The sequence below is a fragment of the Phocoena phocoena genome, chromosome 5 (genome assembly GCF_963924675.1).
Source record: "Phocoena phocoena chromosome 5, mPhoPho1.1, whole genome shotgun sequence".
Classification (NCBI taxonomy): domain Eukaryota; kingdom Metazoa; phylum Chordata; class Mammalia; order Artiodactyla; family Phocoenidae; genus Phocoena; species Phocoena phocoena.
In genome coordinates, this window is record NC_089223.1 from 101,768,009 (window position 1) to 101,784,798 (window position 16,790).

At 47.0% G+C, this 16,790-nt stretch overlaps 1 protein-coding gene across 1 annotated transcript; it reads right to left on the reverse strand.

The window, feature by feature from the left end:
• Nucleotides 1–4,586: 4,586 nt before the first annotated feature.
• On the reverse strand, nt 4,587–6,012 carry DRD5 (dopamine receptor D5). Its single transcript, XM_065877262.1, is given in 2 exon segments — nt 4,587–4,751; nt 4,753–6,012. Coding segments are annotated over 2 exon segments (1,425 nt in total).
• Between the last annotated feature and the right edge of the window lie 10,778 nt (nt 6,013–16,790).

Below are 16,790 nucleotides of genomic sequence, written 5' to 3' on the forward strand. Positions count from 1 at the left end.
GCTAATGAACAGATGAGCGAGGAGTATTCTGATACAGGCATCAGTGCGTTTGCTGAGTGCCATGCCCCAGCAGCCCCTCTCACCACCTCAGGGCAGATACGAAAGACGCAATGGGCAGGCTCTCCGGTTCAAGTCCAGCTTGGCCACTCACGAGCTATGTGATCCAGGGCTAGTTACTTAGCCTTCACTCCCCCATCTGTAAAATGGGGGTAACAAAAGTGCCTGCCTTGCAGGGTTGCAAGGATTAAATGAATCCGTACATGCGCAGCCCGGGCACAGAATGAGTCTCTACAGTGCCTGCCTTTGCTGTTAGCATTAACCCTCCACAGCCCTGCACCCACACCGGCCACCCTTCTCTCTCCCAGCGCGCTCCACACACTCCCGTGTCCAGGCCTCTGCACTGGCCACTCCCTCTGCCCAGAGCACTCCTCCGCCTGGACGCTGGTGTCGCCCTGAGCCTTCCTTCTCCGTCTGTGTCTCTCTTCTTCGTGCCTCTTGCTTGACTTCCCTAAATCAAATGGCAGCCACATCACTCCACTCCCTCTGTTTTATTTTGCGTCACATCAGTATCACTGCCTGACATGACATTTCAGAGTCTGGATAGCATAATACACTGCGGTACAGCACAGTATCATAGTGTCCGCTTGCTGTCTCTCTCCCACTGAAATATAAGTTCCCAGACCTCAGAGTAATTAATTGGCAACTATATTCCTAGAAGAGTGCCTAGCACGTAGTAGGTATAAATAATTGTAATGAATGATGAGTGATATTGTGCAGAAGGCATTCCCCAAATCCTCACATAACCCATGTTTCCTGACACAGAAATTATCTGAACTGGGGCCGAGAACAACGTTTGCCACCAAAACACTATTCTTGTAACAAACTGTCTTTTAGAATAGAAGAGTTGCATTTTAGAGATCAATTAGAGTTTCTGAAACTATGTTCCCTGAAACTGTGATCTCCAAAGAGAGAGTAATAAGGAATTGTACCAAACAGGTATTCACAAGGTCGAAGACATTGGAGAACAATGCAGAATTCTCTCCTGCTTGGGGAGTCACGATGCACAGGAAAAGTTCTAAGAAGCCCTGTAGAAAACAGATATTGTACCTCGGTTTGCTGAATTTATTTCGCCCTAGACCCTATCCACTAATATTTGCATCGTGAAACACGATTTGGAAAACTGTGTTCTAGTATAAGTCTTTCAATTTGCAGAGGCAGACAGAAACTGAGACCCAGAGAGGTGAGTTGACTCATTCGAGGTCACACAGCTATCTCCTGAATCTCAGAGCAGGGCGCTTTTCACTGCCCCTGATGTTTCCCTAATGGTCCACTTAGCAATCAGCTCACAAGAGGTAAAAATGGAACACTAGACCTCAGATTCCCATATCAATCTGACTAAATCATATATGAAAACTGATGTATCCAATAGGATTCGCTTTCAATCTCACCATACCGGAAAGTCAGTATTCATTCAGCAGCTGTTTATTAAGCATTATGTGTCAGGTACTGCGCATTTTGCAGTGAGTAAGACCTGGTTGTTCAGGAGACTGACAATAAAATTCTCCCTAAAGAGACCAAAACTGATTGACCCATCCTTGAGAAGCCTGCTTCAAAGCAGGGACCTGTACAAAATTCCATATTCACATTTCATTTGCTTCCATTAACAACGCTCACATTTAGATCTAATGGTAATAACATGCTCTGGTCTGGAGTGGCTCTGGAACTAAACGCTCCCCTTTGCTGTGCCAACTGCACAGAAGAAAAACAAAAAGACTGGAATTCATTGGGCTCTTTCGTCGATTTTCCAATTTCAAGTGCATTCAAATATCATCTCTGGCTCCTACATTTTTTTTTTTTTAACCATCTTTATTGGGGTATAATTGCTTTACAATGGTGTGTTAGTTTCTGCTTTATAACAAAGTGAATCAGCTATACATATACATATGTTCCCATATGTCTTCCCTCTTGCGTCTCCCTCCCTCCCACTCTCCCCATCCCACCCCTCCAGGCTGTCCCAAAGCCCCGAGCTAATATCCCTGTGCCTTGCGGCTGCTTCCCCCCAGCTATCTACCTTACTACGTTTGTTAGTGTGTATATGTCCATGACTCTCTCTCGCCCTGTCAAAACTCACCCTTCCCCCTCCCCATATCCTCAAGTCCGTTCTCCAGTAGGTCTGCATCTTTATTCCTGTCTTACCCCTAGGTTCTTCATGACATTTTTTTTCCTTAAATTCCATATATATGTATGCATATGTATGTATGCATATGTATGTATGCATATATATGCATACGGTATTTGTCTTTTTCTTTCTGACTTACTTCACTCTGTATGACAGACTCTAGGTCTATCCATCTCATTACAAATAACTCAATTTCATTTCTTTTTAAGGCTGAGTAATATTCCATTGTGTATATGTGCCACATCTTCTTTATCCATTCGTCCGATGATGGGCGCTTAGGTTCTTTCCATCTCCGGGCTATTGTAAATAGAGCTGCAATGAACATTTTGGTACATGACTCTTTTTGAATTTTGGTTTTCTCAGGGTATATGCCCAGTAGTGGGATTGCTGGGTCATATGGTAATTCTATTTGTAGTTTTTTAAGGAACCTCCATACTGTTCTCCATAGTGGCTGTACCAATTCACATTCCCACCAGCAGTGCAAGAGTGTTCCCTTTTCTCCACACCCTCTCCAGCATTTATTGTTTCTAGATTTTTTGATGATGGCCATTCTGACTGGTGTGAGATGATATCTCATTGTAGTTTTGATTTGCATTTCTCTAATGATTAATGATGTTGAGCATTCTTTCACGTGTTTGTTGGCATTCTGTATATCTTCTTTGGAGAAATGTCTATTTAGGTCTTCTGCCCATTTTTGGATTGGGTTGTTTGTTTTTTTGTTATTGAGCTGCATGAGCTGCTTGTAAATTTTGGAGATTAATCCTATGTCAGTTGCTTCATTTGCAAATGTTTTCTCCCATTCTGAGGGTTGTCTTTTGGTCTTGATTATGGTTTCCTTTGCTGTGCAAAAGCTTTGAAGTTTCATTAGGTCCCATTTGTTTATTTTTGTTTTTATTTCCATTACTCTAGGAGGTGGGTCAGAAAGGATCTTGCTGTGATTTATGTCATAGAGTGTTCTGCATATGTTTTCCTCTAAGAGTTTGATAGTTTCTGGCCTTACATTTAGGTCTTTAATCCATTTTGAGCTTATTTTGGCTCCTACATTTTAGTTAAAATGCATTCCCTCACTTCCTATTGTCTACAAATGAAAATGCCTATTTAAAAATTGGCTTTGTTTTTTGAAAGCATATCAACTCACACATTTCAAAGCCCTTCAGAAAACACGGTAGATCAAAAGCCATGTAACTTTAAAACATTATAGATTTGAGGTCGAGAAGGACCAGGTGATTATTTTATATGATCTTTTCAATGAACTGATAGCATCTGTCTAGGAACCAGGAGAATTGTTTTATGTCATGTAATTAGAAAAAGAAGATTCCAAATGAGAAAAAAAAAAAAATGGAATTCCAGGTTTGAGAAGTCCATATTTGGTGTTGTGGCATGAAGCCAGCTTTCAGCACAGACTCAAGATGTGTGTATCTAGTTTTTTAAATTCTGAGATATCAGAAACTCTTCAAGTTCTCTTGCCCCTGTGTATACCTTTAAGGCCAAACTGACTGTAAAGAAGATAAATGGGTGCTTCCAGACCCAGCCAAAATCTTTCCTGCTTTTAAGGATGCTCTCATGGCTTCTCTAGGAGCCATCCTGAAAACCAATCTGGCAAAGCAACGATAATCACCCCATAGAATACATAATTTGTGTCTATTCGATACCAGAACAAATCAGGAAGAATGCCTCAGCTGTAGCAAAGACACACAGCAAGGAGAAACTGCAGAAACACAGGCCACAGGAAGCAAGATACAGGAAAGCCACACACACTTCCATCAGCGCTACACACACATCGAACCTTACTGCTTAAAAATCAGCCCAAACACAAATAAGTCACTGAACAATCTATTCATTTAAAAGGGGGAGGGGAGGGCTTCCCTGGTGGTGCAGTGGTTGAGAGTCCGCCTGCCGATTCAGGGGACACGGGTTCGTGCCCCGGTCCGGGAAGATCCCACATGCCGCGGAGCGGCTGGGCCCGTGAGCCATGGCCGCTGAGCCTGCGCATCCGGAGCCTGTGCTCCGCAACGGGAGAGGCCACAACAGTGAGAGGCCCGCGTACCGCAAAAAAAAAGAAAAAGAAAAAAAGGGGGTGGGGGAGGGGAGAGTATATTTTTTAAAGAAAAATACTACTTTTTTTTTTTTTTTTTTTTAGAATCAATCACCATCTTATCTTCTCTAACAGAACCGTTGAGCCATCTCTGCTAGGCTAGGGTATATCTGACTGAGTTTTTTCCAACTGCTTCTCCCGAACCTTTCCTCAACAAATCAGTCTGGTGAGGTTTCTAAGCACATGGACTACTACACCGACACAGAAGGCATGATAAACTGAGCAGCAGTGGAGATGTATGTGTGTGTCCAGTGCGTATTCTGCATTCTGGCTAATGTCTACGTGGTTATATAGATCCACAAAGAGCGGTTCTTAGGCAGTTAAATGGAATCCATTTGGGGTGAAAGGCGTTATTTTGCCTAATGAAATCTCCCCCTCACAGTCCAGCAGCCAGACAGGCTGGGCAGCAGAGTCACCATCTGGGGACGTCTGAGAGATCTGGGACGTGCGACTGAAAGGGCTCTCCTCTTCCTCCTTTGTCCACCTCCGCATCACCCCGGGTCACCGCGTTGGGGATCATATGGATGTAGGCAGCTGCGATCTCCTTGTGGAAGGCGGTGTCCTGGTTGCAGGAGATGAGCTCATTGCTGATGTTCACTGTCTCCACCTGAGTGCGGGAGCAGAGGTGGCTGCACCCCAGCAGCTGGGCAAACACCTTCCGGAAGTCAGCATTGAAGGCGTAGATGATGGGGTTGAGGGAGGAGTTGGCCCAGCCAAACCAGATGAAGACTTCAAAGGTGGTCTCGCTGACGCAGGGGAAGCCCTCGGGGTGTCCGCTGCAGAAAGGGACCATGCAGTTAAGGATGAAGAAGGGCAGCCAGCAGCACACGAAGACCCCCATGATCACGGATAGGGTCTTGAGGACCTTGGTCTCCTTCTTGATGGATGCCCGCAGGCCGGTGTCGGGCGCACAGGCCTCACGGCTCCGGCAGCTCTGCGCGTGCTCCGCGGCCCTCTCCAGGGAGGTAATCCTGCGGATTTGCACCTGGGCGATGCGGTAGATGCGCGTGTAGGTCACGATCATGATGGCCACCGGGATGTAGAAGCTGATGAGTGAGGAGGAGACTGCGTAAGTTCGGTTCAGGCTGGAGTCACAGTTTTCCGCCCTCAAGTCTGGCTCCCCGGCTTCCTCCCAGGGCGTCCCGTTGACCAGGTTAGATGGTGGGTCCACCCCACCCCAGGAGTCCATCTTGTCCCTGTGCCAGTGGAGCTGGACTGGGATGAAGGAGATGAGGATGGACAAGGTCCACGCCAGGCCGACCATGACCAAGGCCACACGCTGCGTCATCTTGCACTCGTAGCAGAAGGGCCTGGAGGTGGCCCAGTAGCGGTCCACGCTGATGATGCACAGGTTCAGGATGGAGGCGGTGGAGCACGTGATGTCGAAGGCCACCCAGATGTCGCAGAAGGCCCCAAAAGGCCAGTAACTGGCCACCTCGGCGACCGCCTTCCAGGGCATGACCAGCAGCGCCACGAAGAGGTCAGACACAGCCAGAGACACAATGAAGACGTAGGTCATCCTGGCGCGCAGGTGGCGACTGCGCACGATGGACGCGCACACCAGCACATTGCCCAGCAGGGTCCAGACGATGAGCAGGGTCAGGAGGCCGGCCGTGACCACTTGCGCTGGCCCCAGCAGCGTCGCCCCCTCCGAGGCCCCCACGGCGCCCCCCTGCGCCAGCTGCTGCTGCCGGGACCGCGCCCGGTAGGCGGTGCCGTTTCGCCCCGGCGGCAGCATATCGGGTTCGGCGGCACAGGCTGGCTGCGCGCGGTCCCAACTTCTGCCCTGCGTTCACCGGGGTACCCCGGGACCCGCGGCTAAGGGATCCCCGAGCTTCGGGGGGCGCTCACCGTGCGCTGCGCCGGGGCCCCGGGGCGCGCCGGCACCCCTCTTGCCTCCTCGACCGCCACCGGGTCTGTGGCCGCGTTGCGCCCCTCCGGTGCCGGGAAGCGGCCGGTGCCCGAGGGGCTGTTCCCGGGAGCCGGCAGTGCGCCAGCCGGCGACGGCGGCTGCGTCTGGTTCGGAGCCGGATAAGCGAAGAGCGAGCCACCACCGAGGGGGAGGGGGCCGGGAGCGGCCGGCGCCGGGCTAGCGCTGCTGCGCGGCCTCCTCCGTTCCTCGCTGCTCCCGGGGCCCGCGCTCCCGCACCCGCCCCCCGCCACCGCACTCCCCAATCTCCTGCGTACCCGCCCCACCTATGCCTTGGCGCCCTCACTCTTCAAGCTGCGTCCGCCGGAGTTTGGGGGCAAACCCGCAGGTTTGAGAGGCGCTCTAGTACCAGACCCCGGCCCTCTGAAGACCCAGACCAGCGCCCCGGGAAGCCGAAGAGGTGCCTGGCCCAGCCCTGGTGCCCTGGGCACTTTTGGGGAACAGGGGGGTGGAGTAGGAATGGGAAGAATCACTGGCTTCTAGACTGGGAAAGGGCGTTTGTAGGGTCAAGAGGATGGCCTTGGATTTCTCATAGACCTAAGTCCCACTCCGGACTGGCTGTGTGACCTTAAGAGTCCTCCTTAACTTCCTTGGGCCTTGGTTTCCTCGTCCACAAAATGGGGTAAACGATTCCTTCCTTCTCCATCGGGTGGTGTAAGGGTTCAGTGAAGCCAGGAGGTGGTGTCTCCTGGGAACATCTTCTCCCAGCCTCCCCCGGAACATCCATCCTAAGATTGGGACTTGACCTGACCTCTTGGGAAAGCCTATTCCCCACCCCCAATCCTTACACGGCTTTTCCTTTGGGGAATAATTTTGGATGAACCCAGCAGGTGAGGAAGAGCCCCAGCCAGGTGCCTTCTCCCTGCAGGGTGCATTCAGTCTTTCTCTTTACAGGGATGGATTCCTATCTCATGCTTAACAGATGAGGAATCTGAGGCTTGAATAGGTGGCCCAAAGCCCAAATTCTTAAAAAAGAACGGTGGGGAGACACTGGAGAGGGAGGGCAGTGTTCCTGGATCTTCCCTCCCTCCCAGCTGACAGCTGCGCTTGTGAGTCCCCGGGTCTCTCATGCCGTGTTAACCTCAGTGGAAGGCAGCTGGCGAGAAATGGAGGAGGCGGCGGCACGCTGCTCAGGCTTATCTGAGACCCGCTGACCTATACACCCACCCTGGGTTGGGGTCTAGAAATGGGGGCTGGACTCTCAACTCCTCCCTAGTCTCTCTCTGCACTCTGACCCACCTGCCCCATTCGCCCTGAGCCCCCCCTGTACCCTGGTCCAACAGCTGCAAGTGAAGCAACTTCTCAGACCCAGCCTGCTCAGCCCTACGCAGCCTCTCCCACCGCAAACCATCTCCCCCTTCAGTGCTTTATGCTGCCAGAGATGACAAGACCACCTGTCCAGGTGTCTATGCCTAAAACGGGGGAGTCACACATACACCTGTCTCTCCCCATCTCCTAGGAGCTGGACCACCCCTCTCTCCACTGATGTCCCTGTCCAGGACTTTTCCTTCTCCAAGCTGTTTTATAGTGACGCTACCCTAGCCTCCAGGTTCTGTCCACCCTCCACTCAGGGGCAGGCAGAGTGAACTTTCTCAAATCTAACTATGGTCACGCCTCTCCCCAGATGAAAAACTCTCAGTAGCTCCCTGTGATCCTTGATCCTGAGGCAAGCGAGGTCTTTTAAGTCTTTTAATCATTGTGCCCTTGCTCAGTGCCCCAGCTTCTACTGCTGCTCCTCTATATGCAGCCTGGCTTCAAACCACTATCAACACACATACACACACACACACACACACACACACACAAATTGTAATTTCCCTAATGAGTCATATGGTAATTCTTCACCCTGAAATGACCTCCCTCCCATTTTGTCCTCCTGGGGAACACCAACACATGATGTTAGCAAAGAACTTGGGTTTTAGAGACAGGGGTTTGAATTTCAGCTTCTTATTCACTTATTCAGCAAATATTTATTGAGCACCTATTATGTCCCAGTTGCTCTTTTGTTTGCTGGGAATACAAGGGTATATAAATATATATATATTGCCCTTTCTCTCCACAAGGTTATAGTCTAGTGTTGGAGAGAGGCTTTAATACAAGAATCACCCAGAGAAATGTACGATTACAACTGTGACAAGTGCTATGAAGGAAAAGTACACAGACTTATGAAAGTGTACAATAGGTTGGTTTGACCAAGACAAAATGTCTAGAGAAGACTTCCCTGGGGAAATCTCTCTTTGGGTTGAAATCACAGTTAAGAAGGCAAAAGAGAAGATAAGAGAAGGAAAGCATGGCAGGCAGGAGCAGGTATTTACTAGCTGTGGGATCTTGGGCAAGTTATTTGATCTCTCTGAGCCTCAGTTTTCTCATCTTCAAAATGGGTCGATCATAGTAGTTTAAAAGATAAATGTGATAATACCAAAATCATTCCTGTATGAGTGACTCTGAGCCTCCTTTTTTCCTCTGGCTTTACCGGGGCAGTTCCTTACCCTGGGCTGCTCTCCAAGGATATTTCTGCCCTGAGTTTTGTGAAAGAGAGTCAGAAAGTGGATGCATTATTGGACCTGAGAGGCTGGAGGAAGAAGGAATGGTCCCAGAGGAAGAGCTTATGTTTGTCTTCATAATAAAGAGCAGAAGGAGAAAAGTGGGAAAGGGATTGAAAGCTCAAGGTGGGGTTTCCCAGGGAAGTTTGATGTGAATGAGATGAGGGAACCGGGGTCTGTAGGAAAGTGGATAGGAAGGGACAGGGAATTTTAGAGAAGTATTACCTGCTGCCTTCCCAGAACTTAAGAAATGCAAGAAAAGTTTGAGTTAAGAAATTATCTTCTTGAACATAACACTGCTTGGAGACTGAAACACACGGATCATGGCTTTATATGTTGTATGCAGCACTTACCAGTGTTAGTACCTTTCCCTCCTTTTAGATCTGACTTAAACTGCACCCCTCCAGGAAGCCTTCCTGGCTCTTCTGGACTGAGTCAGTAACCTGAGCTCCAGTGGAGCCCTGGGTTGGCTCATAAGGCAGCAATCGTGACACTATACTGTCACCATTCATTTACATGGCGATCTGACCCTCTAGCCTCTGAACTTCTTAAATAAACAAACTGCATCTTATTTGTGTCTGAATTCCCCAAACCAACACGAGTGGGTGCTTGACAAATCTTCGTCGGTGGAGGAATAATAAAAGGGGGGGCTCTGTGCCCAACACTCTGACACTAATGGACAATTCAGTCAGCAAAGGTACACACAAGCTCACCACACAGTCTTGCATTGCTTTTTCAGACAGTTCTGACTCCCTGAATTTCATCCATTCATTCATCCAGCAAGCATTTATTAAGGACCTACTATGTGGGAGATGGAGGGGAGGCTGTATGGGGTATACAAGTCATAGCCATAGGTTTGTATAGTGTTTATTTAAAACTTCCAGCAAAAGGCAGTAAATTATATTGAGAAAGGGGCATCTTTTTCTAATTAACACAAAACTGATGTTTGAGCCAGGCTCAAATGTAACTACGTCCCAGGCTCTGCCCTAAGCTGGGGGATACAAGAAGAATCAAGGGCTTCCCTGGTGGCGCAGTGGTTGAGAGGCCATCTGCCGATGCAGGGGACACGGGTTCGTGCCCCGGTCCGGGAAGATCCCACATGCCGCGGAGCTGCTGGGCTCGTGAGCCATGGCCGCTGAGCCTGCGCGTCCGGAGCCTGTGCTCCGTAACGGGAGAGGCCACAACAGTGAGAGGTCCGCGTACCAAAAAAAAAAAAAAAGAAGAAGAAGAAGAAGAAAAATCAAATATACATTCCTGTCCTCCTGGGGCTTTCATTCCCGAAGAAGGAGGAGGTGGTGGAGGAGGAAGAAGGAGGGGAAGGGGAAAAGGAAGAGGAAAAAGAGAGAATGCATGAGAGAGAATGACACCTTTGAGCCTCTACCCTGCTCTTTGCAGTTACAAAAACCTTTTGCTAACACGTATCTGAGTTGAGTTTCAGTTGTCACCTACGACTGCAAAAGCCCTGCCCAGAGCAGGGAATAAACAAGTTCAGTGGTGACCTGAGAACAGGGGAATGAACTGCCCGTTTGGGTGGGCAGCACGGGGAAGGGCAGCACAGAAGAGAGGACACTCAAGCTGGAGGGTTGAACGGAGTCCACCAGCATCCTGGGACTGGAAGGGCATTCCTTGCAGAGGGAACAGCATGTGCAAAGGCTCAGAGGCATGAAGCTTCGTGTGTGAAAGGACAGATTTCAGAACTCCAACACTCTTTCCTCTGTTATCCAAAATATCAGGTTTCTCATCATTTTTGGAAACTGAGAGTTTTCTCTCTATCCATAAGACCCTGGGCAAGCAAAGTCAATTAATATGCTGCCAGGGTGCTACAGCCCTTGTGTCTTCCATCTTCACAGGGAGCAGTCTGCCTGGTAGGGATGATGGTTTTGTGTAAGCAGTGGCTGTCCTCTCTCACCCAAGCTCTTTCCCACATACTTCAAAAGAGCTGGTTAACAACCGAAAACCAAGGAGTCTCTTGGGTCAGCCTCCGAACCCAGCCACGTCTGCACAGACTCTAGCCAACTAAGGAGCTGATAAATTCCTTCTCTTATTTTATCCCAGCCAGAGCCCTGCCCTCAGAGGATGACAGCAAGTAAGTGATCCTCTCACACTTTTGGCTCCTGCAAAATCGTACTAAGAGGATTTACTTAGAACATTTTAGCACAAAGGGGGTTTTCCTAATCCGGATAGCAAATAGTCCTCTATTTAAACTCATTGATCCTTCTTTTTCTGAAGATACATTTTAAGTTGGATTCACTTGCTGAGACAAACGGCTAAATCATGGGCCAACAGCCAGGATTTTGCTGCTGCTGCTGCCGCCGCCACCGGCACCATTGATGATATCAAGAGTCAACTCTGTTTTACACCAAGACAGGCTTAGTTCCTTGGCTATAGGATACACCCAGGCTGTCAATGTACTCAGCTTGGCTCAGTGGAGCCCAGGCAGAAGGGTAGAGATGAAACATCAGCCTCCATCCCTGAGGCTGGAGAAGCCCCCTCAAGCACACATCCACTGATGGTGACCTGGAGGCCTCTTCAAACCCAAAGGCTGGTCCCCATGCCCCCACCCCTCTCCCAACTCAGAAACACAGGAAGCTGAAAGCAGCCATTTCTGGCAGGAAAAAATAGCTATCCCAGAAGTTAGCATATTCACGTAGATAGAGGATGGAAGAGGGGTTTGCAAGTCAGACAGTTCCATGTTCAAATCCCTCTTCTCTGACTTACTAGCTGTGGGACCTTGAGCAAGTTACTTAACTTCTCTGAGCCTCAGTTTCCTCATCTTTAAAATGGTAACACCAATACCTACTATGCAGAGATATTACCAATAAACAACATGCCGTACTTAGGAAATGGTAAGCCCCTGTATTAGTCAGGTTTTGTTACCATAATGCTGTGTAACAAACAGCCCCAGGATCTCAGTGGCTTAAAATAATGAACTTTTATTTGTCGCTGATGGTCTGTGGTCAGCTGGGGAAGCTTTGCCCCGAAATGTGGGTCAGGTTCAGTTTGCTCCTCCACTTCCTCATTCCCAGGCCACTGATACCCCTGGGGCTTGCCTTCTCGGGATGCAGGGTGGGAGCCAAGAGGGTTGCCCCAGCTATGCACATACTTGGAGCTTCTGGTTGGATGGTGCATATGTTAACTCAACTCATGCACCCAGGACCAAAGCAGGTCAGTGGGCAAGCAAGAACGACGTCCTGTCTACAGGGAAGCCACGGCAATGTGAGGAGGCCAGGAACAATTGTGAGCAAATAATATCAACCACACGGTCTGCAATAAAGGAAACCACTATGGTTTCATTGTTCTCAAATGGCTCCCACAGCCAACCCCTTCTATCTGTCCCCTCTGCTACCCCCAGTTCAGGTCCTCATTGCTTCATGCCTACGTGGTTGCCAGAGCCTCCCAACAGGTCCGTGTGTCTTGATGTCTTCTCTCCCCTCCATCTGGTGCTCTACCGTCGAGACGATCCTCCTAAAACACAGATGAGATGTCTTTCATCAGCTTAAACACATCCCACAATGCCTTGTGACCCACACTATTAATTATTCACCCAACTAACAAAAGTTAATCTGTTAATTCCAAACTTCTTAGCACAGCCCTTCCCACCTGGTTATCAGCCTCATCCCTTGCCTCCCAAGCCTTTCCCAGTAGACCCCACCTTCTACCCACCTCAAATTGTTCCCTCTTCTCCCGGCATGCCTAGTTCTTTCAGGTCTTCTGCCCTTGCCCTGGCTCTCTCCTCTGCCTGAGATGTCCCCACCCTTTTCTGAGTGGGAGCGAACTCCCATTCACGTTTCAAACACAGTGCCAATGGACCACCCAGATGGATCTTCCTCAAGTCTCCAGGGAGGTAACCATTCAGTGTCAGCGCAGCGCACAGCACCTACCCCTGCTACAGTGCTCAAGCCCACTGTCATGTGATGGTCTGTTCACTTACTGTTTACTTACCTTTCTCCCCCTGCTGTAAACCACCTGAGGTGAAGTCATCTCAGCCTCTTGGAGTCAGCTTGGCTACGAGGAACCGAGTTGACATTTGTTGCATGAATGAACGTACTGTGGTTAGAAGGGGTAAGGGCGCACCAACTAACTGTGTGTTCCCTGTGCTTCCCAGACTCCCTTGGACTTCTGGCAAATGGCAGCACGAGCAAAAGTGATGCAGACTTCCTTGCTGGAAGTATCTTAAGAACGGGCATGACTCCTCGGCCTTCTCTTCAGCAATGACCTCGTGCAGGGACGTCAGGGCTGCAAAGATGGAATCTCCCAGGATCCACTAATCTGCATCAGACTCTCCATGAGTGACACATATGCTTCTTTCTCCAGGTCACACTAGTTAGCATGACTAATAAACAGGTGAGTAAGCGTTGCTCCATTTCTCATGGCTTCAGACTAAATGTTGCTCAGTACCCACAGGGTACCCAGATCTTGGTTTATAAATACCAGCCTTCACCAAAAGGACTCAGAGTGTCTCAGAGAAATGGCTGATGCCAGAGCTGGGCAGAGAAGGTACCACACAATCCTGGGACATCTTGTGGTGCCAGAAAACAAGAGAGTGCTCAAAGAATGATGGAGACACGTGAAAAGGGCACAGCAACCGAGTTGAAGGGGCTCCCACTTGCTAAACCTGGGACAATGTGAGCATCAGAATTGATAATAATAATGGATTATAACCTATTGAATAAAATGAAAATCCATGAATCCATAGTGATAAGAATAAAAAGGAGGGAAGGAAGAAGAGGGGGAGAGAGGGAAGAAGGAAGGAAGGAAGGATGGAAGGAAGGAAGGAAGGGAGGGAGGGAGGGAGGGAGGGAAGGGGAAGGAGGCTTCCTTACAGTAGAATGACAATTAATAAACATGAAAAGTGGAGAACAGTATGGAGGTTCTTTTAAAAACTAAAAATAGAACCACCACATGACCCAGCAATCCCACTACTGGGTAATGGTCTGAGAAAACCATAATTCAAAAAGAGTTATGTACCACAACGTTCATTGCAGCTCTATTTACAATAGCCAGGACATGGAAGCAACCTAAGTGTCCATCAACGAAGATGTGGCACATGTATACAATGGAATACTACTCAGCCATAAAAAAACGAAACTGAGTTATTTGTAGTGAGGTGGATGGATGTAGAGTCTGTCATACAGAGTGAAGTCAGAAAGAGAAAAACAAATACTGTATGCTAACACATATATATGGAATCTAAAAAAAAAAAAAAATGGTTCTGAAGAACCTAGGGGCAGGACAGGAAAATAGACACAGACATAGAGAATGGACTTGAGGACACAGGGAGGGGGATGGGTAAGCTGGGACGAAGTGAGAGAGTGGCATGGACATATATACACTACTAAATGTAAAATAGCTAGTGGGAAGCAGCCACGTAGCACAGGGAGATCAGCTTGGTGCTTTGTGACCACCTAGAGGGGAGGGATAGGGAGGGTGGGAGGGAGACACAAGAGGGAGGAGATATGGGGATGTAGGTATATGTATAGCTGATTCACTTTGTTATAAAGCAGAAACTAACACACTATTGTAAAGCAATTATACACCAATGAAGATGTTAAAAAATAAAGAAAGAAAAGAAAATTTTTTAAAAAACAAGCCATTGGCTAAGAAAAAATAAAATAAATAAACATCAAAGGAATAAGAGAATTAGAAAATCACATCTTTTGAATGGATAAAGAAGATATGGTACATATATATACAATGGAATACTACTCAGCCATAAAAAAAGAATAAAATAATGTCATTTGCAGCAACATCTATGCAACAGATTATCATACTAAGTGAAGTAAGTCAGACAAAGAAAGACAAGTATCATATGATATCACTTATATGGGGAATCTAAAATATGGTACAAATGAACTTATCTACGAAACAGAATTGGGCTCACAGACATAGAGAACAGACTTGTGGTTGCCAAGGGGGAGTGGATGGGAGGGAGGGATGCACTGGGAGTTTGAGGTTAGTAGATGCAAACTATTACACATAGAATGGATAAACAAGATCCTGCTCTATAGCACAGGAAACCAAATTCAATCTCCTGGGATAAACCATAATGGAAAAGAATATGAAAAAGAATGTATATATGTGTATAACTGAGTCACTTTACTGTACAGCAGAAATTAACACAATATTGTAAATCAACTATACTTCAATAAAAAATTTAAAAAAGAAGAAAATAAAATCATATCTTATAACCATAATAGTAATAATTGATTTAGACAAGAATCATCACTAAGTAAAAGTTTGGAGAGGAACAGGATGTTTGCATTGTCTCAAAGCACCTCCACTCGTATTATTTATTAATTACAAAGAGAAAAAATGGTAAGTTCACTGTTGAGAAACCTTAATGAGGCGAACAAAGTTAATACCCCCAGGAGTGGGACAAACAGACACCAAGTGGCCCTCGATGTGATGCACCAAGGACACAGCATCTTTATGTAGCATCCCTGCTCCCCGAGGAAACATCAGACAAACCCACATTGGGGACCTTGACCTGAACTCTTCAGAAGTATCAATGTCACAACAGACAAAGAAGGGCCAAGGGACTGTTCCAGATTAAAGAAGACCGTGGAAGCATGCCAGGGATCAGGGGAGACCCTTTAAAAGACGTTATTGCGACAGTTGGCAAAATGTTCATGTGGACACTACATTAGACAATCATTGACAAGTAGACCATTGACAATCAACAGTTATTGACAATTAAGACATTTGTATGGCAGCAACCTTAAATTTCCTGAATTTGATCATTGGACCTCCCTTGTTCTTAGAGAATACCTGCTGAAATGTTTAAGGGAAAAGGAGCCAGATGCCTAAACTAAACTTCACATGCTCCAGGAGAGGATCTATAACAGATCACATCAGATCAGGCCATATATGCAGTAGAGACATGGTCAAGAACAATTGGTGCATCTGGGTAAAGGGTAAATGAAAGTTCTTTGTCTTACTACTCTTCTGTAAGCTTGAAATGATTTCAAAATAAAAAAAAGTTTATGGAAGCAACCTAAACATCCATCAACAGATGAATGGATAAAGAAGATGTGGTACATATACACAATGGAATATTACTCAGCCATAAAAAAGAATGAAATTATGCCATTTGTAGCAACATGGAGGGACCTAGAGATTATCATACTAAGTGAAATAAGTCAGACAGAGAAAGACAAATATCATATGATATCACTTATATGTGGAATCTAAAAAAAAAGATACAAATGAACTTATTTACAAAACAGAAATAGACCCACATAGAAAACAAACTTATTACCAAAGGGGAAAGGGGGTGGGGGAGGGATAGATTGGGAATTGGGGTTTAACAGATACACACTACTATATATAAAATAGATAAACAACAAGGACCTACTGTATAGCACAAGGAACTGTATTCAACATTTTATAATAACCTATAATGGAAAAGAATCTGAAAATATATATATATGTATGTATGTATGTATAACTGAATCATTTTGCTGTATATCTGAAACACTGTAAATCAACTATACTTCAATTAAATTTTTAATTAATTGTTTTAAAAAGAAATTTTAAATAAATATATTGATTAAGGGTGCTATCAGCTGTGCATAACGGAAAGCCTGACTATTCGTGGTTTATGCACTCAAGACATACATAACAGGAAATTCAGAGGGAGCCGGCAAGGGCTGGTGCAAAAGCTCAGTGATACAACTGAGGACCCAGAATCTTTTTATCCAAATGATCCACCTTCTCAAGGCTGTGGCTTTGTGCCCTTGGAGCCTCATGGTCACAGGATGGCTGTTACAGCTTTAGGCATCATGACCAAGTTCAAACTCCAGGAGAAAAATGGGGGGAGACTATGTCAGCGGGACTTTTCTTGATGTGTCTCTCACCTGTCACCAGTGAGGAAAATCTTCTTAGAAGGACCTTATGTCTCCTTAGCCAGAAGGGAACCACGTGGCCGACCCTAGCTACAAGGCAGACTGCAAACTGTTTCCAGTATCAGGGAAAAGGGAACAAACTACCCGTGCTAGGCTTCAACAGACCGTGAGTCATCACCTGAGACCCGGCACTTTGAGT